This window comes from Pan paniscus, chromosome 1 (genome assembly GCF_029289425.2).
Source record: "Pan paniscus chromosome 1, NHGRI_mPanPan1-v2.0_pri, whole genome shotgun sequence".
NCBI classification, from domain to species: domain Eukaryota; kingdom Metazoa; phylum Chordata; class Mammalia; order Primates; family Hominidae; genus Pan; species Pan paniscus.
The window spans coordinates 2272922-2300328 of NC_073249.2; the positions used below are offsets into that span (position 1 = coordinate 2272922).

The 27407-nt window shown below is 49.3% G+C and overlaps 2 protein-coding genes across 6 annotated transcripts in view; one reads left to right on the forward strand and one right to left on the reverse strand.

The window, feature by feature from the left end:
• The window catches only part of LOC129394312 (kinesin-like protein KIF28P), a 102475-nt gene that overhangs the window by 50545 nt on the left and 24523 nt on the right, over nt 1–27407 (forward strand). Inside the window, 14 exon segments of the mRNA XM_063596438.1 lie at nt 737–791; nt 2260–2383; nt 3323–3467; nt 5953–6033; nt 6036–6070; nt 6947–7054; nt 13581–13855; nt 15221–15355; nt 16730–16896; nt 17130–17240; nt 17490–17624; nt 17908–18098; nt 18151–18271; nt 21684–21753. Of these exon segments, the coding sequence (XP_063452508.1) occupies nt 737–791; nt 2260–2383; nt 3323–3467; nt 5953–6033; nt 6036–6070; nt 6947–7054; nt 13581–13855; nt 15221–15355; nt 16730–16896; nt 17130–17240; nt 17490–17624; nt 17908–18098; nt 18151–18271; nt 21684–21753 (1753 nt within the window).
• Nucleotides 664–13705, reverse strand: LOC134731219 (uncharacterized). 5 transcript variants are annotated; one of them, XM_063608393.1, is made up of 6 exons: nt 13567–13705; nt 9569–12865; nt 3356–3546; nt 3074–3225; nt 2204–2608; nt 664–1011 (listed from the first exon to the last, which is right to left on the reverse strand). In XM_063608393.1, exon 2 carries the CDS (start codon nt 11124–11126, stop codon nt 10032–10034), a length of 1095 nt encoding a protein of 364 aa, XP_063464463.1. In that variant the 5' UTR covers nt 11127–12865; nt 13567–13705; the 3' UTR covers nt 664–1011; nt 2204–2608; nt 3074–3225; nt 3356–3546; nt 9569–10031. The 5 variants fall into 5 exon arrangements, with proteins under 5 accessions (XP_063464463.1, XP_063464457.1, XP_063464449.1 ...); XM_063608387.1 differs by having other exon boundaries at nt 9569–12671; nt 13567–13697; XM_063608379.1 differs by having other exon boundaries at nt 9569–9735; nt 9819–13627.

Below are 27407 nucleotides of genomic sequence, written 5' to 3' on the forward strand. Positions count from 1 at the left end.
AAAACCATTCCCTCGGATGTATACAGCACGTTTTATTCATCTATTATCCTGGCATCGTTCTTGTTACATTTTTGTTTAGCGGTTTCTGAGGAGGGCATCAGCCGTTGAATTGTCTTCCTGACCTAAATGAGTGCTGAACAGGTTGGAACACAGCGCCCAGAACCGCAGGAGCCCCTGGCTTCCCCTCCCCGGCTGTGCACCCCCAGGACGGCCGCGAGGGCTCCGTGCACCCCCAGGACGGCCGCGAGGGCTCCGTGCACCCCCAGGACGGCCGCGAGGGCTCCGTGCACCCCTAGGGCGGCCGCGAGGGCTCCGTGCGAGATGGCCGTGGGATGTGGGGATGTGGGGATGTGGGGGGTGACATGTCTGCACTCCTTGGGGTCAGTCACTACACAGAAATGGAGCTTCAAACACCAGAACCTCTGCTGTGGCCAGTATTCAGCGGGTCTCCTAAGGCCCAGACCTAACGGTGTCTTCCTCCAGAATGCTCATGAAGAAGGTGGAACTTTTTAAAAGTTAGGAACATCCCCGCTCTTCCCCCCACACACAAGGCAGAAAGAAAAGTATGTCTAAGTACCATTATGACTGAAAATCCCAATTGGAAAAATCCCTTCAGTACCATCCCACTGTAGAGAAAACGTCACTTCCAACGCATCAGACATGTTAACTTCTTACGCTCAAATTCTGAAAGTGTCTGATTTATTTTCAAAATAAATTATATCTTGATTCTTTTCAGGTTCATGTGACGCTGGTCGGGCTGCCTCAAATGCTATCACGATTCAAGGTTTGGGGTGAGTTTCCATGATCAGTGTCCTTGTCCAGCATTAGAGAATTGTGCCTCCTCCATCTAGAGGTCTGCAGAGCCACACAGTCTGCAGGACAAGCAGGGACACTGCCCAGGTCTCCCCGGGCCACCTACTCCAGGGCTGGTCTGAGAAAGCTGAGGGCAGGGCTTTCGTCCTCTGGCTGAAATCTAGGGTGCAGTGCTGGTTTGCTTCCTGGGCTCCAACCCTGGGAGAAAAGGGAAAGCTGGTTTCTAGATTCTGTGTAATAATTCTTCACAAACAGATGTAAGTAGAGCAGGCCAGGAAACGAAGGGGGCTGAACGAACAAGCCCACCGGGGGTGGCCCAAACATAAGCGCATCCCTGGATCTCTCCTAGTGCTTGGAGCCCTGACCCACCGGACTACAGAAAGCCCAGACTGTGGAGTGACCCCTGGGGCTCCCTCAGGAGGCTCCTGCAGGAGCCCTGGGAAACCCCATGCCGGGCCTCACCCAGTCAAGAGCTGTCCCCAGCTCTGTGGCTGCCCTGCCTGGGAGGCTGCTGCTGGAGTGTCTCCAGCTGGGAAGCACCATCACCTGCGTCCTTCAGACAGATCACCCCCGTCCCCGTACGAAAGCCCACGGGCCGTCGTGGCTGGAGGGGTGCTGACCCAGGGGCTGGCTGGCCCCGCCTCGTCCTGCACTGCCAGCCTCCTTCTTGGGACATCTTCCTGGGGATCCCCCTCAAGTCCCTTTCCAGAACACGTCCTTAGTCCAACACACAGGTGCGTAAATGTCTGAACTCCAGTGATGAGGCCGCAACCTTTCCCACAGGATCCCTGGGCCCCATGCAAAAAAGGGTTTGGATGCACACGGGTCTCCACATCCAGAACATTCCATGATGGCCAAGGAGTGCAGGAACATGGAACATGCTAAGGCAGGGAGCCAGTCATTCAGGACACACAGATGACATCCGGTGCAGGGGAGCAGGGCGGGGAGGGGGGACACCAACCTGACACCCCTGATGTCCAGCCCCAAATCCTATAAGGTCTGAATTTATACGGCGAGGGCGCAGAAACAGATCAAAACGTACCCGGAGTAGGTGAGGCTCGTTAAGAGTCGCCTCCTGAGTGTCTCTTCTGAAGCTTGCTTGCTGCCATTTTCCCACCACCCCATCCCGCTGGCCTGGGAGCGGGAGGACTCCAGTGTGGCCTTGGCCGGCTCCCTGCAGCGCTAGGCCCTCAGCTGGTGTTCCTTCTGTTATGAAGCCCTTGCCTGCTGTCTCCCAGCTCCCCGTGCTCCCCAAGGGCAGGGTCCTTCTGCGCCCGCTGCTGTCCCCATGCATCATGGGCCACAGCACACAGGAGGCCCCGAGATGCCACCTGCCATCCTCCGCAGCTGTAGACCTTCCCTCCCGTGCACATGAGAAAGGTCAGCGTACCTGCTCACGGAAACCGCCGTTTGCTGGGTGTCTTAGACTGACTCTCGTCTTCTTAGAATTTCAGATAAACACGCTTCCTTCACAAATGCCGACGGTAAAGTGATGGTCACTCCACACAGCAAATGCAAGGTTGCCATTAATGGGGTGCCCATCACCACCAGGACAAAGCTGCAGCATTTGGTAAACTTTCCTGCAGGCTCACAGAATGTCCTAGGTCCCCCCCAAAAGCTGGGAGGGGACAGTCATGTGAGGTGCCCACATCACAGACGTGGCAGGATGGGGCATTCACACCAGCTCCTCTGCCACCATGGCTTGGGGACAACATGGCACCACTGCTGGAGGGACAGGCCTGCTCCTGACTCGCTGTGTGGTCTTGGGCAAGTCACTTCACTCCTCTGACCTCACCTGGAAAACAAGGAGGGCTGAACTAGGTGTTCTCCAAGGTCCCTTCCAGCTCTAACATTTTGTGCCATTTTAGATTTTTCTAAGAGCCTGTCACTGAGAGGGGTTGAACAGCATCTTGCAAACATCGTTGCCTCTTCCTCCCCAATCTGCCAACCCTGGGGCCCCTGCCAGCTTCCCAGCAGCCCTCTCCCCTCCCTGGTGGCCACAGCCTTTCAGACAGGACAGGCAGATGGGGATTGGCCACTCCCCATTTGGAAAGCCCCCTCAGTGACCTCCCTCGGCCTCCTGTCCCTGGCCACACTGCCCTTCTTTTGGTTGTTCAGCAGCTGTCTCTGCCTCACCAAGACTTACCGCCCAGGAGGGCTTAGCTTGGGCATCACGCCTCGGAAAAGGCCGTCTGTAGCCTGTAGTCTAAGTTAGGCCCTGGTGTCCCCTGCAGCCATGGCTGCACTCACCCAGACCCACCTGGAAAGCGTGGAGGGAGGGCCTGGCTCTGGGTGGTCCCCACAGACCCCCAGGGCCAAGGGAGTCACGCCCTCAATGTGTGCGATGAAGGTGAACGCAGGAGCCAGAGGCCACCTCCCTCCTGTCTGCGTCTCTCCCTGTCTGGGGGATTCCTGCGGGGAGGACATTGCTCAGATCCTTCTCACTGGGGAGGTTCACCTCACCCTCCTTGGCCTCGAACCCCTCCTGAGCCCACCGTCTCCTCCCCAGGACCGCCTGATTTTGGGATCCAACAGCACCTACCTGTACGTGGGGTTTCCTTCGGAGTGGGGCAGTGAGGACCTGAGCAGGTTCGATTACGACTTCTTCCAGCTGGAGAGGGCGGCTGCGGAGGGAGCGAGTGCAGACAAACTCGGTGAGCCCCCTCCTGACTGCTGGCCTCTCCCGTGTGCTGATCTGAGAGCAGCGATTTCACACTCTGTCTCTCTGCTTTCCTTAAGAAAATCATCATTTGTTTTGTCAAAGTCTGATGTTTACAAAATTGAATTATGATTTCCATATAGAGTGACTACATGGTAAACATTCAACTCGTTAAACGTTCCCTGAGGAATGAGGGTAAAGATGGTTCAAAGGGGTAGAGAAGAGAGTGGGGTACACAGCAAATGAGAGAAGAATGCTGAGCTGGAGAAGCCAGTTAGTGGCCTCCGGCCACCCCCAGGGGCCTGCTGGGCCTGCAGAAGCAGTGGCCCAACTCCAGAGGGGCCGGCTGGGGCCTGCTCTGGGCTACAAATGCGCGGCCCACAAAAACGTGCAGCCCGAGGCTTCTGAGACAGAATCTCCCCTTCTCCCCTGAACGCAGCCCCCAGCAGTAACCCACGCTGGCCGCCCGCCGCTGCCGGTCTCTGTTGGGGCTTTCGCACGCCTTCCCCGCCCCTCTCCCCGGCCCCGATTCACCGCGCTCCGGGCGGCTCCCCCAGAATCCAGGCGAGGCCGGAGCCCGCTGCGATCTCAGTGACGTGCGGGCTTCCCGGAGGGGCCCCACGCTTTGCTCAGCACCGGGACTCTGCCTGAACTCGCAGTAATGAAACCGCTGGTGGAAAGTGGGCAGATCCACCTGTGTGTGTGCAAAAGAGTTCCTCCCTGTCCCCACACCACAGTGTTTCTCTCAGAATTTCAGCAAAATAAATCGATTTGAAATCCACCTCCTTGCTCTTCTTCTGCTGAAGTTCTCGACTTTTAAAAATGAACCAGGCCGGGCGCGGTGGCTCATGCCTGTAATCCCAGCCCTTTGGAAGGCCGAGGCGGGCAGATCACGAGGTCAGGAGTTCGAGACCATCCTGGCTAACACAGTGAAACCCCATCTCTACTAAAAATACAAAAAATTAGCCGGATGTGATGGCACACACCTGTAGTCCCAGCTACTCGGGAGGCTGAGGCAGGAGAATTGACTGAACCTGGGAAGAGGAGGTTGCAGTGAGCTGAGATCGTGCCACAGCACTCCAGCCTGGGTGACAGAGCGAGACTCCATTTCAAAACAAAACAAAACAAAACAACAAACCAGTAAGACTCTGTCATACCAGGCCCGGAAAAGCCATCTGTTCATTGACCTGTCCTCAGAGGTTGACCGTGCCACTGCCCTTGTGGCCCTGGTGGCGCCATGAAGCTGAACCAGCCCCAGACCCTGGCTCAGACCCTAGGGAAGACTTGGGTCCCCAACAAGGCAGCAGCTGTGTGAGCAGTTTGGGGTCAGACCTCAGGGCCAAGGGCACTGTGTGCACCCACAGGCCAGGGGTCTCTAAGAGTTGAGATTTCCTGATTAGAGGCAGTACCAGCCTGGGTTTGGGAGGGAGATTGATCCTCCCATAATCTCCACGAGTCCCTCCTTCAAGCCACCCCAAGTATAAGAGAAGCACAGGTCGCTTGCTGTGCCAGCAGCAGCTTGAGGATACCTCCAGGCCTTCCGTCTAGCCAGCCATGTTTCACCTCGCCCCACCCTCCTCCAGTCTGGAGCCACCTTGGGTCAAGGACCCTGAGACCAAGAATGGGAACTGGGGGCAGAGGACCTCCTGCCTGCGGCCAGGATTCATGGGTCGAGATAAGCAACCACGTAAGGAGAAGCCAGGCAGTGTCATTTTCCCTTGTTTGTTTTTAAATTACATGCTTGTAATTTTAAAATGTAGATATTTGATGAACAGCTGAACGAATGAACAAGTAAGCATACACATTTATTCATGGCGGCTGGGTGTGGTGTCTCATGCCTGTAATCCTAGCACTTTGAGAGGCCAAGGCAGGAGGATCGCTTGAACCTGGGAGTTCAAGACCAGCCTGGGAAACAAAGTGAGACCTCATCTCTACAAAATATTTTAAAAATTAGCCAGGCATGATGGCTTGCACCTGTAGTCCCAGGTACTCAGCAGGCTGAGATGGGAGGATTGCTTGAGTCTGGGAGGTGGAGGCTGCAATGAGCAGAGATCATGCCACTGAACGCTAGCCTGGATGACAGAGCAAAACAGCTATCTAAAAAAAAAAGAAAAAGAAAAAGGGCTTGGCATGGTGGCTCATGCCTGTACGCCTGTAATTCCAGCACTTTTGGAGGCCGAGGTGGGCAGATCACCTGAGGTCAGGAGTTCGAGACCAGCCTGGCCAACATAGTGAAACCCCATCTCTACTAAAAATACAAAAATTAGCCGGGTGTGGTAGTGCGCACCTGTAATCCCAGCTACTCGGGAGGCTGAGGCAGGAGAATTGCTTCAACTCGGGAGGCAGAGGTTGCAGCGAGCCGAGATGGCGCCACTGCACTCCAGCCTGGGCAACGAGAGTGAAACTCTATTTCAAAAAAAAAAAAATTCTTCATGGCGGAACAAGTGACTGACTTTCGCCTCCACTGTGATTGTTGCCAGGTGCTGCGGACGGTGGAGACGGCAAGGCAGGCCCCAGTGTCCTGGCTGCATTCCAGGACTACATCAAACTGATGCCGCTGGTTCAGAAGCAAATCAAATGAGTGAAGAGCTGAAGAAGGTAAGTTAGCTGGAGCCAGGAGCTGGTGTGCCAGGTGCAGAAAGGACCTCAAGGCCTTGTGGGGCAGGGGTGCGTTCCCAGGGACTCTCAGGGAACTAGCGACAGAAGCCAGACTGCCCAGCCCAGGCCCGAGTACCATTCCTTTCACCAACAGCCTACCAGGGCCACCGGGATCCCAGACCAACTCTTGCTGGCCATGAGCAGGCCCTCCCAGATGGTCCTGGGGCCTCTCCGGGTCTAGGCACCCTGATGGCTGCTGTGCCACACAGACCACCTGGGCTGGGGACAGCTCCCTGGAGACGTGAGCTCCCATCGGCCGGAACCTTGTAAGAGATTTAATCAATTTGGTAGGGACTCCAAGTGTTAGTTCCAGGATACAATGGAGAAAATCTGGTGCTCTGTCTTTCCTCTTAGTGGGAAATCCAAGGGGCAAGAGTGGGACATCTTAGAGAAAGTCTTATTCATTCATCATTTAGGAAGCCCGAGGGTGGAAGAATGAAAAATAAATTGCAAAGGTGGTATGAGCTGTGAATGTAGGATTTTTTTTTTTCTTTTTGACAGGGTCTCAGTCTGCCGCCCAGGCTGGAGTGCAGTGGTGCAATCACGGTTTACTGCAACCTCCACTTCCCGGGTTCAAGTGATCCTCCCACCTCTGCCTCCCAAGTAGCTGGGATTACAGGTGTGCACTTCCATGCCTGGCTAATTTTTGTATTTTTAGTAGAGATGGGGTTTTGCTATGTTGCCCAGGCTGGTCTTGAACTCCTGGGCTCAAGCGATCCACTCGCCTCAGCCTCCCAAAGTGCTGGGATTACAGGCATGAGGGACTGTGCCCAGCCGAATGTACGATTATTTAGTGAGAAGTGTTTCTTTTACCAGGGACTTAACATGGAATTGAAGGTGAAAAATTTGGCATCGTCAGATTCCAGGGGCTACGACCTACAGAAGGAGGTCTTGGTGAAGGTGACCCACCACGGGTCTCACGAGGTGAGGCCCCACAGGGACGGGACTCAGGAGGTGAGGATCCACGGGGACGGGACTCAGGAGGTGAGGATCCACGGGGACGGGACTCAGGAGGTGAGGATCCACGGGGACGGGACTCAGGAGGTGAGGATCCACGGGGACGGGACTCAGGAGGTGAGGATCCACGGGGACGGGACCCAGGAGATGAGGCCCCACGGGGACGGGACTCAGGAGGTGAGGATCCACGGGGACGGGACCCAGGAGGTGAGGCCCCACGGGGACGGGACCCAGGAGGTGAGGATCCACGGGGACGGGACCCAGGAGGTGAGGATCCACGGGGACGGGACCCAGGGGGTGAGGATCCACGGGGACGGGACCCAGGGGGTGAGGATCCACGGGGACGGGACCCAGGGGGTGAGGATCCACGGGGACGGGACCCAGGGGGTGAGGATCCACGGGGACGGGACCCAGGGGGTGAGGATCCACGGGGACGGGACCCAGGGGGTGAGGATCCACGGGGACGGGACCCAGGGGGTGAGGATCCACGGGGACGGGACCCAGGGGGTGAGGATCCACGGGGACGGGACCCAGGGGGTGAGGATCCACGGGGACGGGACCCAGGGGGTGAGGATCCACGGGGACGGGACCCAGGGGGTGAGGATCCACGGGGACGGGACCCAGGGGGTGAGGATCCACGGGGACGGGACCCAGGGGGTGAGGATCCACGGGGACGGGACCCAGGGGGTGAGGATCCACGGGGACGGGACCCAGGGGGTGAGGATCCACGGGGACGGGACCCAGGGGGTGAGGATCCACGGGGACGGGACCCAGGGGGTGAGGATCCACGGGGACGGGACCCAGGGGGTGAGGATCCACGGGGACGGGACCCAGGGGGTGAGGATCCACGGGGACGGGACTCAGGGGGTGAGGATCCATGGGGACGCAGATTATCTTTACCAGCTGCAGCCTCCGGAGACCCAGTCAAGGGCAAAACGTATTCCAAGTATGAGCTGGAGCTCTGGGGAACAGGGGGATCCACTCTCTTGTTCCCTGTCCTGGGTCCTCCCTCCCAGCACCAGCCATTCCCTGTCCTGGACCCTCCCTCACAGCACCAGCTCCTGGGAGCGTTCCTAAGCTAGCCTGCACTGAGCATCTGTTCATGCTGAGTATGACTCAAAGGCTTTTGTACCAGAAGGGAGCCTGGGAGTTTATGCAAGTGGTAGTGGTGTCTGTCCATGCACGTATGTGCGTGTGTGTGCAAGTGTGTGTTTGTGTGTACATGTGCCCGTGAGAACACAGACTGCCTTTCTGCAGCAATGAGAAAAGCCATCCTCCTAGGGACTCCAGAAAAGGCTGTTTCACCAACTCCACTGGCTGGACCTTACTATCAGGAAGTTCCATTTTAGAAACTTAAGACCCTGTTTCCTCTCCCTCTGCCTCCAAAGGAGGAAACAGAAATGCAGGCCCATGTTGCAGCACCCCTTGTGCATATCAGGCCCCTGGAGGAGCAGCCCTCAGGCTTCCGGCTCCAGCACACTCACCCGTTGCCTTTCGAGACTGCGCCTCCGGCCCCCACCCCGGGCTGCTCCCTCCCTGCTCAGCAATTGAAGCTTCTCTGAGTTTCACTTTTCTGCTCATCTGCTCATCGCCCGAAAATTGCCAAAATGTTCTGGGCCGAGACCGATTTTTGTAAAGCTTTTAACAATTGTGCAATGAGCTAAGACTATAAGCATGTGTGTGCGTCCCATGTGGTCAGCACCTGTGCACTGCACCCGCCACCCCGTCCACGGGGTTTCGCCCTCCAGGTGCTGGGGCTGCCAAGATGATGCCCCAGGGAGGAAACCAAGCAAGGATCCTCCTGGAACCCAGCTCCTCAGAGACCAGCCCCTTTCCTGCAGGTCTGTGTGATGCAGACAGGGTCTCCCGTGAGACCCTCACCCTGGGGAGTCAGCCAGGACTTCTCTGCCATGTTCCGTGAGGCCTTGGAGGGGACCCCTCAGTGTGTCTGTACTTTGCATTTTTCTGTTTTTTCCAGCAAAGGCCACTGGGGCAAAGTGGCTCCGGTGCCCCGATATTCCACGTGCCTCTTTCGGGCCAGGCTTTCCCCTAGAATTTGGCTTGGCAGTTTCCTGTCTTGTCAGACCTTGTTTTAAGAAAATTTGTAATTCTAAAAAACCATTTTCCATGCTATTCTATTTTGTATTATAGTCTAAGGTAGTTTGAAAAATAGCCTTTTAAACTGTTGCTAACAGAAGGGTTATTGAGTGCACACGAAGGCACTCATGAGCACCTGCCTGTCATTACCAGAAGCAGAACAGGAGACGGTGTTCTCACACTGATCATTGGGAGAATTGTATGGGAGGGCTGAGGGCCTGGATTCATGCCCTCATTTTCCTTCAGCCCAGCATCCTGTCACTGGGACAGGCAGCTGTCTGATAGGACTGCTTCTGCTAAAACATACCAGGTTCTCTTTTAAGGGGGTCGTACAGTTTGGTTTTTTTTTCTATTTTTTTTTTCTCATGAAGATATGAATCTTACCAATCTGTCTTCCTCAAGACTATCCATTTTTACATTAAAACAAGTAAGATTAGGCCCAGCATGGTAGTTCGCATCTGTAATCCCAGGATTTGGGGAGGCCGAGGTGGGTGGATGGCTTGAGCTCAGGAGTTCGAGACCAGCTTGGGCAACATGGTGAAACCCCATCTCTACAAAAAATACAAAATTAGCTGAGTATGGTGGTGAGCACCTGTAGTCCCCGCTACTGGGGAGGCTGAGGTAGGAGAATCACCTGAGCCTGAGGAGGTCGAGGCTACAGTGAGCCGTGATCACGCCACTATTCTCCAGCCTGGGCAACAGACGGAGACCCTATCTCAAAAAAACAAGCAAGCTTAGTGCCAGTGACCTGTCTTCAGATGAAGCCCTGCTTTCCTCAGGAGGCTTCTGGAAGGCTGTGGTCTGGGGGTCCTTGTGACACGGTATGTAGATGGAGGCTTCTGGAAGGCTATAGTGTGAGGGTCTCTTGTGACACGGTGTGTGGATGGAGGCTTCTGGAAGGCTGTGGTCTGGGGGTCTCATGACAGGGTGTGTAGATGGAGGCTTCTGGAAGGCTGTAGTGTGAGGGTCTCCTGTGACATGGTGTGTAGATGGAGGCTTCTGGAAGGCTGTGGTCTGGGGGTCCTTGTGACACGGTGTGTAGATGGAGGCTTCTGGAAGGCTGTGGTCTGGGGGTCCTTGTGACACGGTGTGTAGATGGAGGCTTCTGGAAGGCTGTAGTCTGAGGGTCTCTTGTGACATGGTGTGTAGATGGAGGCTTCTGGAAGGCTGTGGTCTGGGGGTCTCGTGACAGGGTGTGTAGATGGAGGCTTCTGGAAGGCTGTAGTCTGAGGGTCTCTTGTGACACGGTGTGTAGATGGAGGCTTCTGGAAGGCTGTGGTCTGGGGGTCCTTGTGACACGGTGTGTAGATGGAGGCTTCTGGAAGGCTGTGGTCTGCGGGTCTCTTGTGACATGGTGTGTAGTTGGAGGCTTCTGGAAGGCTGTGGTCTGGGGGTCTCGTGACAGGGTGTGTAGACGGAGGCTTCTGGAAGGCTGTGGTCTGCGGGTCTCTTGTGACATGGTGTGTAGTTGGAGGCTTCTGGAAGGCTGTGGTCTGGGGGTCCTTGTGACACGGTGTGTAGATGGAGGCTTCTGGAAGGCTGTAGTGTGAGGGTCTCCTGTGACATGGTGTGTAGATGGAGGCTTCTGGAAGGCTGTGGTCTGGGGGTCCTTGTGACACGGTGTGTAGATGGAGGCTTCTGGAAGGCTGTAGTCTGAGGGTCTCTTGTGACACGGTGTGTAGATGGAGGCTTCTGGAAGGCTGTGGTCTGGGGGTCCTTGTGACACGGTGTGTAGATGGAGGCTTCTGGAAGGCTGTAGTGTGAGGGTCGCTTGTGACACGGTGTGTAGATGGAGGCTTCTGGAAGGCTGTAGTGTGAGGGTCTCTTGTGACACGGTGTGTAGATGGAGGCTTCTGGAAGGCTGTAGTGTGAGGGTCTCCTGTGACATGGTATGTAGATGGAGGCTTCTGGAAGGCTGTGGTCTGAGGGTCTCCTGTGACATGGTGTGTAGATGGAGGCTTCTGGAAGGCTGTGGTCTGGGGGTCCTTTTGACACGGTGTGTAGATGTTGGCAGTGCGTGTGAGACAGGCACTTCCGAAGACTAGAAGAGCAGCAGAGACAGCTGTGGGTCCCAGCTAGAAACACGAATGCTACTTTGCGGTTGATCTTGTACGTGTTTACCTATCCTCCCTGCTGACCGTGTGGACGGTGACTGCTGCTGCAGCTCTTAGGGAGGACGCAGTGTTGTGCAGCTGTTGGGAGTCACATATCATAGACAAGCTCACGAGCAAACCAGGGCTGTGTGAGGGTTGGGGAGGGTTTTTGACCTGGAAATGCTGCCAGCTTGCGGTTACCTTTCAGCAGTATTCACCCAACAGCTGTTGGCTCTGGTGAGCAGCACATCCTGCCAGGGAACTCTGACCAGGCCTGCAGAGCCCACCTGGGAGCAGGCGGGAGTCAGCATGGGCTCGCAGCCTATCCTGGAGCCTCGCCGACCTGTTTCCTCCTCAGGCCAAGGATGACATGCAATTTTAACTGACACCAGGCCTGTGGTCTGATATCCAGAGGTAATGAGGCAGTGAATTCATTTATTATTTAGATTCCCATGATCTTAGTTCCCTAAAGTCTTTAAGAAAAAAACAGAATAAGCCGGTGCAGTGGCGCACGCCTGCAGTCCAGCTACTCAGAGGCTGAAGCAGGAGGCCCGCCTGAGCCCAGGAGTTCAAGGCTGCAGTGAGCTAAGACTGGGCCACTGCACTCCAGCCTGGGTGACACAGCAAGATCACACGTCTTAAAAAGAAAAGAAAAACACAAACAGAAAAACCACAATGACTAGAACTCCTGTTGTTCCCTGCTGCCCCCATTTTTTTTTTTTTTTTTTTTTTTTTGAGATGGAGTCTTGCTCTGTCACCCAGGCTGGAGTGCAGTGGCGCGATCTTGGCTCCCTGCAAGCTCCATCTCCTGGGTTAAAGCGTTCTCCTGCCTCAGCCTCCCAAGTAGCTGGGACTACAGGTGCCCGCCAGCACTCCCGGCTAATTTTTTGTATTTTTGGTAGAGACGGGGTTTCACTGTTAGCCAGGCTGGTCTTGATCTCCTGACCTCGTGATCCGCCCGCCTCGGCCTCCCAAAGTGCTGGGATTACAGCCATGAGCCACCGTGCCCAGCCCTCCACATTCTTATTTAATGGTGGTGCCGCCTCTAGGAGAGCACTATGGTTCTTCACTTTGAGGCCAACAGAAAAAGATGGAATCTGTTTTCAGAGTCCTGAGAATGTCCTTTTTATGAAGAGACATCATACATAGAATGACTTGTCTGTTGATTTTTGCTTTTGCTTTTCAAGTTGCCCAGAAAAGGAGTTGCTAGTTTTACCTGATATTTATGGTCTAAAAACGACCTACCTGGAATCCCTCTGGAATCCCTCGTCCTGTGGCTTCAGGTTTGTTTCCTCTCCAGAGCCAGTGTTGACAGAGGCCCTGTCCTCACCCAGTGAGGAGGAAGACAGCGGCAGGCTGTTGTCCTGGATCTGCTGTGCACTGGGTGTGAACCCCTGAACAAGGAAGGACGCCTGCTTGGGTCTCTGCAGAATGGAGCTCAGAATGCCTGCCATGCTGGGCTGGGAAGGCTGCGGGGAGTGTCTCCTGTGCTTGTGGATGTGTGCCCGTGTGCACTCCAATCATGGCGGGGGAGCCACTTCTCAGCTCTTCTCCAGACTAACTACCCCTGCATCATCTTCCATGGCTGCTGTTCATGAATGACCAGGCTCATTAAATGACCCAAACTTACTACCTTATCGTTCTACACATGAGAAGTCCAAATTGGGTCTCACTGGGCTAAAAGCAGGGTGTCCACAGGGCGGTACTGCTTTCTGGGCCTGAGGAAGAGAATCTGTTTCCTGGCCCCTTCCAGCTTTTCGAGGCCACCTCCCTCCATCTTCAAAGCCGCCACATAACCTCTCTCTGACCCCGCAGGCATTATCCTATCTCTGACCCTCTCTTCTGCCTCTCTCGGCCATATTGAAGACCCTTGTGATTTCATTGGGGCCACCTGGATACTCCAGGCTAATCTCCGTATTTTAAGGTCAGTTGATGACAAACCTTAATTTCCGTTTGCCATGCAAAGTAGTATATTCACAGGTTCTGGGGATTAGCACATGGGCATCTTTGAGGACCATTCTGACACCATAAGCCCCAAACCTTCTCCCCTGAGAGGATCTGTTTTCTAACCCCTTCATCATCTCCTCTAAGTTGTTTCCTAGGCTCAAGCAATGGGGAAGTAACAGGTCCAGGAATTAATACGATATTCTTGATGTCAGCAAAGCTAGGTGTGGAGAAAGTGGGATGTGGTCATGCGTACCGCAAACCCAGTCAATGAAGGGAGCGTGCTGGGAAAATCAGAGTGATGAATTGTGAGAGCAGCAGATGAATCAAATACTGGTGACCTACCTCTGTGTTTCCAGGTGTGGATATGGTCAAAAGCCAAGTTCATCAATAGGAAATTCCTAATGCAGGAACTTTACCAGCGCTTTCTAGATGGAGATCACGGCCCTGTGGCTCGAGAAGACGACCCTTTCTGGGATCCTGTCGAGGTCGTCCGCTTGGGCTCAGCTCACATCTGGCTCCAGTCGCTGGCCTACTGCAGGAAGCTGGAGGAGCAAGTGGAGTTTCTGAACTGTGATGGGCTGGAGGAGGCGGTGCTGCATACCTGCATAGCACCCTGCTCCCCAACAGGACAGTGAGTGTCTCCTTCTCCCCCCTGCCTACTTCTGGGTCAGTCACACACATAAAATCCAGAGCAGGCCTGAGTTCTCCTGACGGGGTGGTCAACTTGGTACCCTGAACAGGTCATTCATAAGACAAATGAAAGAGCTCATTCATTCACCATTTGGCCTCAACGAATGTGATTTTTGCTGTCCCCTGGGGGACCTGAGGAATGAGGAGGACATCTGGCAGAGGCAGGTATAGTGGAAGGAGCCTTGGACAAAACCGAAAGAGCTGGGTGGGTTCCAAACAATGGACCCTCAGGAGAGAAGCCAAGTGGGTTGCAGCGCCTCCCCAGCCACACTCCCCTCCTGGCCCTGTGGGCCTGGCATGTGCCGCGTGGGACGCTTTCCCATGCTGAGGGCCCAACCTGCTTCAAGAGCCAGAAGCAGAAGCTGATTTTCCAGCTCAGCCCTTTTCTCGAGGTAGGGACAGTGAAGCCTGACCTCATTCTGTGCTGTCACCTGACCTTTCTGTGGGCACAGGCTTTGTTTTGAGCTATTGGCTCTGTCCTAAACGTTGCCTTGTTACCCTCAACTGTCCTCTCTGGATACTCATCTGTCACAGGCAGTTTTTACAAAAGCAAAAGTCTTTTAGCAACCCTAAGCCAGGAGGCTGGCGGCGGCCTGGTCTGGGTGCCAAGGCCCTCAACAGGCACTCAGTGCAACCTTTCCATCTTTCTGAAGAATCAGCTCAAGAAGAGAACCTCAACGTTCCATGACCAAGAAACCAAGCTGCCCAACAACTCACTGCCTTTACTCTGATCACTTGGCTACCTCGAGCTTCTGGGCTGCCCAGCAAGTTGTATTTCTTGTTGCAAATTAATGAATTTAATTTGAAAGGTTTCAGACTTTGTGAGCCTGGTTGATAGGACAGCAGTCCCTTGTTGGAAAGCTGTCCAAGTCTGTTTCTGAGCTTGCAGAAACGGGGTTCTCTCTAGACTATAAAGAAACAAAGGAAAATGAAAATGAAAATGACAACCTGAGAGTCTGCATCTGGGCAGCCGCTGCTTTCCCACTCTGTTCCACTGGGGACCTGCCTAAATCTTCAATGCAAGTTTAGCATCCACATCTGTGTGCATCCATTGCATGACGCTGTTTGTCTTCCTTTTTCCTCCAGGCAGGGAGATCCTTGAGAAGGCCTGATCTTACTTTGACGTGCCAGGGTAACGGGCTCTTGTTCAACATGTCTCTTGAATGCATGAATGAACTCTACTGATCCTGTCTACAGTGAAATTAGCTCTCTCTTAAGGATTCTATTTAACCCCCTTAACATCACAATCTTAACTTGCTTGGACCCAGCCTAACCCGAGGTCAACGTTCACCTCTTCTGTTTGTAGAACGCATGGCGAGGAGGATGTGGTTATCGACCCTTTGGAGCTGCTGGGCAAGAGGATGGATTTTCAGATTCACATTGTCCGGTGCCTTGGCGTCAACTGGATGAAGGAAGATGCAAAGCGGGGCATTCAGATAGGGTACCAGCCTGCACCGCGGAAACAGGGCCACACACGCCACCTGCCGTGTGGACCCTGTGGGGGGCAGTCCAGTCTTTCTTCAAGTTTTAAAAATGAGCTTATCACAAAGTTTTCTTAAGTTTCTCTGTTTAACTTTAAGATGACTATTTCCTCATCTATTTAATAGAGGAAGTTTCTCTGTTTAACTTTAAGATGACTATTTTCCCTCATAGTTTCTCTAACTTTGAGACGACTATTTCCCAACTATTTAATAGAGGGGCCACATGTCCCTCCAGGTCTCTGGCCTGTGGTCAGTGTGTACTGAACTCTTTACAGAACTGAAGCAGAAATTCTAATTATCAGAAAGAATATCCAGTAAAACCATGTTATCTAAGCAAAACAGTTTTTAGGTTTTAGTTGGAAACAAAAGGACTGTATTATGATATGGCAGAAGCACCAGATATGCTTAAACAAATTAGGCTAAAAGGATATTGAAAGATAAGGCAGGCCAGGTGTGGTGGCTCACGCCTGTAATCCCAGCACTTTGGGAGGCCGAGGCTGGCACATCACTTGAGGTCAGGAGTTTGAGACCAGCCTGTCAACATGGTGAAACCCCAGCTCTACTAAAAGTAGAAAAATTAGCCAGGCTTAGTGGCATACGCCTGTAATCCCAGCTACTCGGGAGGCTAAGGCAGGAGAATTGCTTGAACCCCAAAGGGAGAGGTTGCAGTGAGCCGAGATCACTCCAGCCTGGGTGACAGAGCGAGACTCTGTCTCAAAATAAATAAATAAATAAATAAAGATAAGGCAATAAAGAGAGACTTTGAAGAACGAAAACCAAATCACCGCCTCACATAGAAAATTAACCATTTTTGATTATCTGAGTAGAAGGGATTTATTGAAATCCATTTTGTTTGTTTTTTTGTTTTTGAGACAGAGTCTCGCTCTGTCGCCCAGGCTGGAGTGCAGTGGAGTGGAGCCATCTCACCTTACTGCAACCCCTGCCTCCTGGGCTCAGCCTCCTGAGTAGCTGGAATTACAGGCATGCACCATAACACCCACCTAATTTTTGTATTTTTTACAGAGATGGTGTTTTGCCATGTTGCCCAGGCTGGTGTCAAATTCCTGGGCTCAAGCAATCTGCCCGCCTCAGCCTCCCAAAATGCTGAGATAACAGGCATGAGCCATTGCGCCCAGCCTGAGCTTTTTAAAAAAATTATTATTTATCTAGTGATGATATCCCTGTTGAATAAGATGTTGGAGGTGATAAACATGACAATCAATCATAGGTCATCTTTTATCTGACACATGGGCTGTAAATCTTTGGTTCATCTGTCCCTTTTCTTTACAAATGTGTCCCTTCTGGTTTTAAATTATGTTTTATGTTTTTCTCAGGTACAGAATTTATGACCTTCCAAACACTATCTATACCAAACCTGTATGGAAAAGTGTGAATCCACAAATTGAAGAGACTGTCCAATTTGCAGCCTTAACTGCATCTCAGGAGTTTCTGAATTATTTGCAGACAAATGCCCTTATTGTTGACCTATGGGGCCTTCAAGGTACCTTGCTTACTTATTCTTTCATCAGACATGCCATACATTCAGGGCTGCAGAAGGGGTAGAGGAGCGAGGCAGTCAGCGTCCTAACAGCGGTGGGCCAGAGCCATCTTTTCCCCTGGGCCTCTGGGTTCTCGTCCAGCAGGGTGGTTACATGCTTTAACAACTTCTCACCTGACACTGGAGCTGGGCGACTGGGATGTTTCTTTCTTTGACTGTGTCTCTCCCCGTTACAGAAGGCTGCACCGAGCTGAGCTGCTCTCAGCTGGGCCTCATGGTCACAGGTGAAGGCCACATCCTGGTAGACACCAAGAAAATTTCCACTGTGAAGGATATAAGCCAAGTGTGTACATAGGACACTAAAGTGGGCATCCCAGGTGGCTAGAAAATCTCTGATGACGGCTGCTTGACGTTCCTTCCCCCTTAACAAACGTTTTCTTTATTTACTCCTGTGTACCCTGAGGGGCTTAAACTCTGCTCACCATACACACACTCCCATCCCATTTGATTTTCCCATGGTAGCAAACATTGCCAGTCTCAAAGGATATGCAGACGATACAACAAAAGACGAAACTGACATGTTTTCTGGTAGGCAGCATCAAACCAGATACCAGAACTTTATCTGAAGCTGCTCAAGCTAGAGCAGGAGACAGAACTGCTCAGGAACATTAACAGAGCCCTGAGAGAGCAGAACGTGCTTCTCAAAGCATCACTTGCGAAAATTGCTTCTGGTCAAGGTGAGAGACTGCTCCAGTCTTGGCTGTTTAGCTTATCCCTAGACTCCTACATTTGTCTTTTAAGAAACAAACTTTTAAATGAGTTAATTCATATCTTGTTTCATAAACAAAAAATGCCGGACATTTCTTCTGCCCTGTGAGATTTCCCCTTTCCCTTGGATGGATCCAAACTGGTGCCTGATAAATGCCGATGTAGTAGAATGCCACCAAAATAAATAAATATAGAGATGCCCAGAGAAAGAGATACATAAATCAATGTTACCTTTTTCCACCTCAGCCCCGGAGCCTTCCAACACTCTGAAGATCGGCGGGATGACTGTGCAACTGCCATCCGCCGGGGAGATGAGCCAAATGTGCACACAGCAAGCCGGCTCTGACCGAGAGCTTGCCAAGGCTCTGAAGGTGTTCTACCAAAGCATGAACACGGCAAGAGGGCAGCTTTTCAGACTCAGACGGCACCAACCTCCGGTAAGGAACTGGAATCCTGGGAGCACACAGAATTTCTTTCCATCCAATTTAGACATTTGATGTAACTGTATTTCCTGAACTTGGAGACGTATATGCTGAAGTGGAAGAGCAAGGCGAGGAGGCCCTGCTTGACCTGCTCTGTGAGCGCGAATCTGCTGCCCTCTCAGGCCGTCGTCCGTCTCTGCTCTGACCTTTTTATTTGAGTGCACATCCGGCTGGCTCCACGCTACCACGGTCACTGCACGACTGATACCCACTCACTTTACAATGCAATATACAGACTACCCTGTTTGGTTTATCATTATAAAACCCAATGTAATTCATCATATTAAGAGATTATAAGATAAAATAATTTGATTACTTCAACAGATGCAGAAAAAGATGTGGCCAAATTAAACATCCTATGACAATAAAAATTCTCGGCAAACTAGGAATAAAATGGACATTCCTTAATCTGATAAAGGCAATCTTAAGACAAACACACAGTGGACAAAATGCTTAGTGATGAATGACTGAAAGCTTTTCCTTTCAGATCAGGAGGTCAGGGATGCCAGCTTTCTTGACCTCTGTCCTTTAGGTTCTAGCCAGTGCAGTAAGGAAAAGAAATACAAAGTATGACTGGAAAGGAAAGAAAAGTAATTACAATAATAGCATACACTTATGTAACACTTACAACTTGCTTTACATTTACTGTCTCAATTCTCACAGCAACCCTATGAGGCAGGTACTATTATTCACCTTATTTTACAGTTCATGGAACGTGTCTAAAGACACATGACTCATCTGTGGCAGCGCTGAGGTCCAGACCCTGTCGGTGCTGTTCCCCAGTCTATACTGTGCTGCCTCTAGTATCATCCCAGATGACCTGCTTGTATAGACAGAAAATCCCCAAGAATTTATAAATGAATTACAAAGTTGCTAGATACAAAAATCAAGATTTAAAAATTAACTGTATTTGAATATAACAGCAGAAAGCAGAAAATTATTTTTAAAATAAAAGACACCATTGATAATTGCATCAAATATATGGAATACTTAGGCCTATAGCTGACATAAAATATGTAAGAGTTGTATGGAGAAAATTTTAAAACTTATTTGAGAGATGTTTAAAAGGATATGAATAGATAGAGAAACTGCCATCTCTCCGTGGTTTGGAAGATTTGTTATTGTACATCTGTCAACTCTTCCCCAAGGGTCAGAGTAATTGTAATTCCAATCAAGTGTAATAGAACCTAACAAGATAATTCTACAATTTGTATGGAATTGCAAAAGCAAAAACTAGCCAAGATGAGACCAGACCCAAGAACAAGACAGAAAGACTTGCCCTACCTGATATCAACACTTCATTTTAATGCCTCTGTAACAGAGGCAGTAAGGTAAGGTGTTGGCCCAAAGATAGATAAATAACCAAAGAAAAAGAACAGAAGGCTCAGAAACAGATTTATTCAGGACTACGGACTTGATATACAACCGAGTGGAACTGCAAATCAATGTGGCAAGGATGGACTTTTCAATAAACAGTGCTGGGGAATTAGGAATATGTATGGGGAAAAATGAAACTGGATTCCTATCTAAAACTACCCCCAGAAATCAATTTCAGGTGAGAATTAAAGAGCTAAATGTGGAAGGCACAACCCTAATGCTTTTATTTATTTATTTAAATATTTTAAAAATAGAGATGGGGGTCTTGTTATGTTGCCCAGGCTGGTCTCGAACTCCTAGCTTCAAGCAATCCTCCCACCTCAGCCTCCCAAAGTGCTGGAATTACAGGCATAAGCCACCATGCCCTGCCTCTAATGCTTTCAGAAGATACTTTAGGAGACTGTCTTTACGACCTCACAGTGGAAAAGGATTTCTTATGCATGACACACACACACACACACACACACACACACACACACCCCTAGCTTTAAAGAGGGAGACCGATAAAGTCAGCTAAATTAAAATGGTGAACTTTGGTGCATCAAAAGACACCAAAATGAAAAAGCCAGAAGGAATGGGAAAAGTTCTTTGCAACACGTTTAACATATAATGAACTAATATCCAAAATAAAGAACAACTACTAACCAAAAAGAAAAACAGACAACCCAATAGAAAAAAAAATGGTCAAAAGATTTGAACAGGAACTTCACAAAAGAGGAAATTAAAAATGCCAATAAATATATGGAGAAGTGCTTAATCGCATTAATAGTTTGGGAAATACTAACTGATACCACAATGAGATACCATTATTAACCTTCCATACTGGCAAAAATTTAAAAGCTTGACAATATCAAGTTTTGGTGAAGATATGAAGTAACAGAAACTCTCATGTATGGCTGAGAGGAGTATAAATTGGTACAACCATTTAAAAATTATTTGGCATTTACTTATTAAAAGTTGAAGATACTAGAACCTAGAAGCCTGCAATTCAACTCTTCCTTCCTTCACAGCTGAACTGGTTCTGCAGAGTTAAAGCCCTAATGCCTCAGGCAGAGATTCTCGAAGTGTGCCCTATGGCCTAGCAGCTTCAGCAGCATCTAGGAACTTGTCAGAAATGCAAAATCCAGGGCCCCACCCCAGACCTACTGAATCAGAATCTCTGGGTGTGAGGCCTAGTAACACGTGTTTCAACAAACCCTCTCCATGATTCTGCCTTCAAGTTTGAGAACCTACTGCACTGAGGCATCTGACATATGAAATAAGCTAACTCTGTCATACGTGTCTCGGATGGCACTAGTTACACACCATTCTTGAAAGAACTGAGAAAACAGTTATTCAAATCACTTCCGTTCTGTGGTTCAGATGAGGGGCCAGTTGAAAAACACTACAGAAATCTTAGTTGATGTGCACTGCTGTTCATAAAACCCTCTTCCATAGTAGCCCCAAACTGGAAACATCCCTAATGTATGTTCACCGAAGACGGGTAAATTTTGGCCCCCTCTATGCTGTTTAACACTACATTGCCATGACAGTGAACAACAGCCACAGGCAACAAGAAGAGTCTTCCAATAGTGATGGAAACCAAGTTACGAAAGATGACATCCAACATGATTCTATGAACATTCAAAGAGGGCAAAATATACTGTTTAGGAATATACTCTAGGTGGCAAAACTATTGAGAAAGGCAAGAAAATGGTGACCACACAAGTCAGGCTGGCAGTTGCTTCTGGGACAGGAAGAAGGTGACAGGAGGAGTTCCAGGCAGTGGGCTCTCTAGAGCAGGTGTGTTCACTTTAGGCCTGTCAATATATTTAGGGTACTTTTCCGTGCTACGTAGCTCACAATAAAAAAGAATAACTGGTTAAATGAACGACACCTTAAACAAAGTTTCAAATAAACCACAGCCTGGAAAATATATTAATATTATTTAGCAAGCATTAGTATTCAGAATAAACTATTACTTTTAAGATTTAAAAAAAGATAATATGTTGGAAAGCACATTCGAAAAAAATCGGCAAAGGATTTGAACAGGCATTTCACTAATACTCAGGGAAATAGAAACTGAATCCCAGTGCCACTCTCTGCAGTTCTCATTTTCAGTGAGTGCGGTACCATCTCCTCCATCACGTCACACTACCTGCTCTCTGCCGTTCCCATTTTCAGCCAGTGCGGTACTATCTCCTCCACCACTTGTCTCCAGGACTCTGCCCCAGGGCATCCCTAGTTCTCAGGGGTACTTGCCTCCATAGGTTAGGGGAAGCATCGGCAAAACCCTACCAATAGGAGAGCCCCTACACCCACTGGCCCCTCAAGACTCCTTTAATACTCCTTCGACAGTATTAAAACACTAAGGAAGTAACATTCCAATGGAAAATATTTGACTTATCTCACCAGTTTTCCCTACTGGCAGTAACTTAGGGTCATCCGAAACAAAACTGCTCACCAGCTGAACACTGAGGGTATTTGAGCTTCGAGTTGTGAAGATGATTTGTGTAGCTAGCAAGCTTACCTCATTTCCCACTTACTTTACCTATTTCTTCTACCAGTTTTAAGCAAAACTCTCCTTCCATGTGACTGTAAATCATCTCTATAACCTAAAGGCTGCTTGAATGGCCCTATGTTCCTGACGCATAGGGGGAACCATACACACTGGGGTCTCTTTGAGGTTGGAGGGTGGGAGGAGGGAGAGGGTGAACGATTAGCACTCGGAGCTCTGGGATCAGACTGCCCAGGGTTAAATCCTGGTTAAGTCCATCACTTATCAACTGCAGGATTTGGGGCCACTGACTTCCCCTCTCTAAGCCTCTCTTTCCTCACTTGTTTTGTGGGAAGGAAAACAGTATTTACTGCAAATGGTTAATGAACATAAAGCACTTAGAACAGTGCCTGACACACAGACATGATTGATAAACATTCACCATTAATATTTTTACGGTAAACAGTTCAAAACTTCAAATGAAGCTCTTCTATCTCTATTTCTTGCTGTCAGACCTACAGACAATGGTTATTTCACGTCTCTCGTTTTGTATCTTTCTCTGAACAAGTTTGAATTCTACCTCCACTTAGTTTCATCTTCTCATAGGTTTATCTGAAATACTGTTATGTTCAATTTTCTCAGCAGCAGGAGTGCCCATATGATGGGACCTTTTCAGTGTAGGGTCTGCGGTTCAGGGATTGTAACTGTTAGTGAAAAAGTCTACTAGGAGTTAGTCTATCTTGAAGCCACTCTTGATTCCACAAATTGACTGATGGGTCTTAGTCAAGGATATGATAAAAAGCTCAACACCACTGATCATTAGAGAAATGCAAACCCAAACCACAATGAGACACCATCTCACACCAGTCTGAATGGCTATTATTAAAAAGTCAAAAAATAAAAGATGCTAGGCTGGACACGGTAACTCACGCCTGTAATCCCAGCTCTTTGGGAGGCTGAGGCAGGTGGATCACCTGAGGTCAGGAGTTCGAGACCAGCCTGACGAATATGGAGAAACTCCAACTCTACTAAAAATACAAAATTAGCCAGGCGTGGTGGTGCATGCCTGTAATCCCAACTACTTGGGAGGCTGAGGCAGGAGAATCGCTTGAACCCGGGAGGCAGAGGTTGTGATGAGCCAAGATCGTGCCATTGCACTCCAGCCCAGGCAACAAAAGCAAAACTCCGTCTCAAAAAACAAACAAAAAACAGATGCTGGCGAGGTTGCAGAGAAAAAGGAATGCTTACACACTGTTGGTGAAAGTGGAAATTAGTTCAACCGTTGTGGAAAACGGTGTGGTTCTTCCTCAAAGACCGAAAAACAAATACCTTCTGACCCAGCAGCCCCATTACTGGGTAGATACCCAAAGGAATATAACTTGTTCTGTTATAAAGACACACATGTGTATGTTCATTGCAGCACTATTCACAATAGCAAAGACATGGAATCAACCTAAAAGTCCATCAATAGTAGACTGGATAAAGAAGATGTGGTAGATATACACCACGGAATGCCACGTAGCCATAAAAAGAATGAGATCATGTCTTTTGCAGGAACATGGATGGTGCTGGAGGTCATTATCCTCTGCAAACTAATGCAAGAACAGAAAACCAAATACCACATGTTCTCACTTATAAGTGGGAGCTAAGTGATGGGAACACACGGACACATAGAGGAGAACACCAAACACTGGGGCCTCTCAGAGGGTGGAGAGTGGGTGGAAGGAGAGGGTCAGGAAAACTAACCAATGGGTACTAGGCTTAATACCTGGGTGACAAAATAATCTGTACGACAAACCCCCATGTCACTTTACCTATATAACAAACCTGCACATGTACCCCAGAACTTAAAAAGTTAAAAAAAAAAAAAAAAAAAAGAAACGTTTTGTGGCCAAAGACAAACTACTACTACTACTACGTCTTTTTTTTTTTTGAGACGGAGTCTTGCTCTGTCACCCAGGCTGGAGTGCAGTGGTGTGATCTCAGCACACTGCAACCTCTACCTTCTGGGTTCAAGCAATTCTTCTGCCTCAGCCTCCCTGAGTAGCTGGGATTACAAGGCATCCGCCACCAGGCCCAGCTAATTTTTGTATTTTTAGTAGAGACGAGGTTTCACCATGTTGACCAGGCTGGTCTCAAACTCCTGACCTCAAGTGATCCACCCGTCTCGGCCTCCCAAAGTCCTAGGATTACAGGCATGAGCCACCGTGGCCAGCCCAAAGACAGACTTCTAATAACAACAGTAGTGATGACGCTGAAACTTAGTAAGTGCTTACACCATGTGCCAGGCACTAATCCAAGTGCTAAACATGTTAGCTCATTTAATTCTCACAATAATTCGATGAGGCTGAGTAACGTGCCCAGGCCACTGTAAGCACAGAGGCTGATGCCAGAGCCTGCATTCCTAACTGTGACGGCCTGCTGCCTGACGGTGCAGGACTGTCCCTGGGAGTCCTGGCTGACATGCAGAAAAAATCAGGAAGGAGAAAATAAGGGGCGACAACCTCAATCCTTGCTCCCTAAAATATGAAGTTAAGGAAGGTCAAATAGGATGACGCCGAAGCTGCACTGGCAGGAGAGGCTGTCAAGGGCTCCAAAAAGGAACCTCTAGAAAGACAAGGGAATCTGGGCTAGTGATTTCAGCTTAAGAGCAGGGTCCAAGGATTCGTAAGGGAGGCATGGGTTTTGCTTGCAGCTCAGGTCCTGACCACATACACAAGTGAACTAAAAAAACTGCTGTAACCCTGGAGCCCAAGTGTGGAGCACCTCGTGGTGACAGCCAGGACAGGGCCAGCAAAGGCATCACGGAATCCTGGGAAGACTCTGTCAGTGAGACCCAGTAACAGTAGAGGCTAGGCAGACTCCAGTCCTCTGGGCCTGGCCACTGGGAGCAGGAATGGCTTCTGTCTCTTGAACTGAGCCTCAACATTTTGGACAATTAGCAGTTTACTCACCTGAGGTGAGTCATATACTTTCAGCAAATGGGAGCACGCAGAACCTTGGGGGATTAAAAGGAAAATCAGGATGAGACACACATGTACCTCAAGCCAGAGGACGGGGTCACACTGCTACCTTCAGAATCAGAGTCAATGCTCGAGCATACATTGCAAAGCTAGAAACAGGGACAGGATATGCAGCTTCACCCAGCGGTTCCCAAATGCATATCAAAAACACAGAGGCTTCGACCTCCCGCCCTCCTGAACGCAAGTTGCTGCAGGCACGGAGGAACCTGTTACTGTTTTGTGATTCAGATGTGCAGCTAGTCGTGGGCTCTATTGCTCCTGTACTGCTTTCTAATTTCTCAGCCGATAAAACCTTTTCTAAGGTCCCACAAGCTAGGGCACAGCTGAGGATCTGTATCTTGTGATGACCAGGCCAGGACAGAGGAAGCAGAGTTAGGGTGGGGAATACTACCACCAAGAACCCCCTCTTCGAGTTAGATACCCCCCCTTCTCCTTACAGGCCTCTTTGAGTTAGATACCCTCCCCCCCTTCTCCTTACAGGCCTCTTTGAGTTAGATACCGCCCCCTCTTCTTCTTACAGGCAGAGCAGAAGGGTCTCCCAACACAATTAATATTCCTAAATATTTCATGTTCCTCACTTTTTGGTAGAAATTCCATAAAGGAGTGGCTGTCTTGTTTAGGTAATGAACAACATGATTGCTATGTATATACGTGTTTATTATATGCTTATTACAAAAGAAAAAGTCTTTTGCCTTATTTTAGGGCTTCCATGTAAAACCTAGTTAAAATACAAAAAGTAAATTAGAGAAAAATTCTGCTTAGGTAGTGAAAATTGATAGCAGCTTATAAGCTGTATCCTTAAAAACCTAGTCACAGATATAGAATTAGGTAAAGATAAAATGCTAAGCCTACTTATTGGCAAGAAACAGGTTAGGCCACTTAAGCAGCATGTTTCTACCACTATACAAATACATAGGCAGGTCCAAACACTAAACCACCATTCGATTGACAACCTTTTATTTTTCAACTTAGGTAACAGTCCAAAATCAGTGTAGATTGGCGAAAAACTAGGCAAAAATAGCAAAAAGTGCAGTTTAATTTAGCAAAGGCTCAAGACAGTATGTGGAAGGAAGGTGAGATTTCCCTCCTAAGCGGCAGTTACTGCCCGACACTAACGCTGGTGTGCGCACCCCCGATGAGAATGCTGCTGCAACACAGACTGGGACACCGCCTCCCCCATTAGACCTGCCAGCTCATTCGTGAAAATCTACCAGGAACACATCGATGAAAAAAATATGTCAAATATGAGTTCTCTGTTATAAGCAATAAAATCACAAAATCAACTCAGATTTGAAATTTAGGGTAAGCTAGGACAATTTCCTGCTTTTTAATATATAGATATTTTAGATTTGACAATCGTTTCCACATACACTCAGACAGGCTTACAGAAGAATTTCAAATATCAAATAGAGAAGCTGTTAATTCACGCACGTTATGACTTCAGTTAATTCTTCCAGTGTTTAGACTTCAGAGCTGCTAATAACACTAAACTCAATACCGTGTTTGTTGAGTCTGTCAATCAACTTTGTTTTGGAAAAAGCTGCTCCAGGTGTGAAGACCCCGCCCCTATAAAACAATAACAAGAGAAAACAGTGCACTCAGCTCCTCTCCAGTCTCCTATTTCACAAGCCTCACTATCAAATTGCTACAGAACCCCTGAAAACCCAAGTCTTCATGGTAATCACGGCTACCTTTGATTCCTTCCTAAAATCAGCCAAATGAGCGAGTAGCTATTAGTCAGGAGAAACTCGCACCACAGCCAACCCTATCTAGACGGGCTCTGTTCCTGGAGATACTGTTTCCATTCTATGCATGTGTTTGGTGGGTGCACTGTGCGCCATCACCCCGAAGAACCGCTGCTGTTTACAAGGACAGTCCTCAGACTTAGGGGGATTAAAGAAAGACCCGAATGGAATAAATTTAGATAATCAATTATTATTAAAGTGTAAACAGAACTTAAATCGGATGAAAAAGAAGTTTTTAAAAATATAATAGCTAACATTCATAAATGCTAAATATTTTCAAGGGGGACCTAGGTATTTGAAAAAATTTAATTAGATTTTACTATATACAAATTTTACTTTTATTAATCCTGTTTTAGGTCATGCCTGGTTTACTTCTCAGCAGCAGGCCTCTGCTCATTTGAAAAGCTGGCCTAGTTTTAGGGGGACAGCTAAATGCTCCAGTAAGACAGTACGTCTGAAAATCATCTAGCCAGGATCCCATGGTTCCATTCATGCTGGTGTCAGTCAGGGTTACTACTGCCAGCTGGGTATAGTTAGGCACTGATTGGACGCTCCTAGTAATACTATTAACAACAGGGAATCCCACAGGCACCTGAGTCTGGTGGGGACTTGGAGAGCTTTTATGTCTAGCTAAAGGTGTGTA

Coding starts and splice junctions, on each gene's coding strand:
- LOC134731219 (XM_063608393.1), bottom strand. CDS start 11,126: ATGTCACAGGAGACCCTCAGACCACAGCCTTCCAGAAGCCTCCATCTA.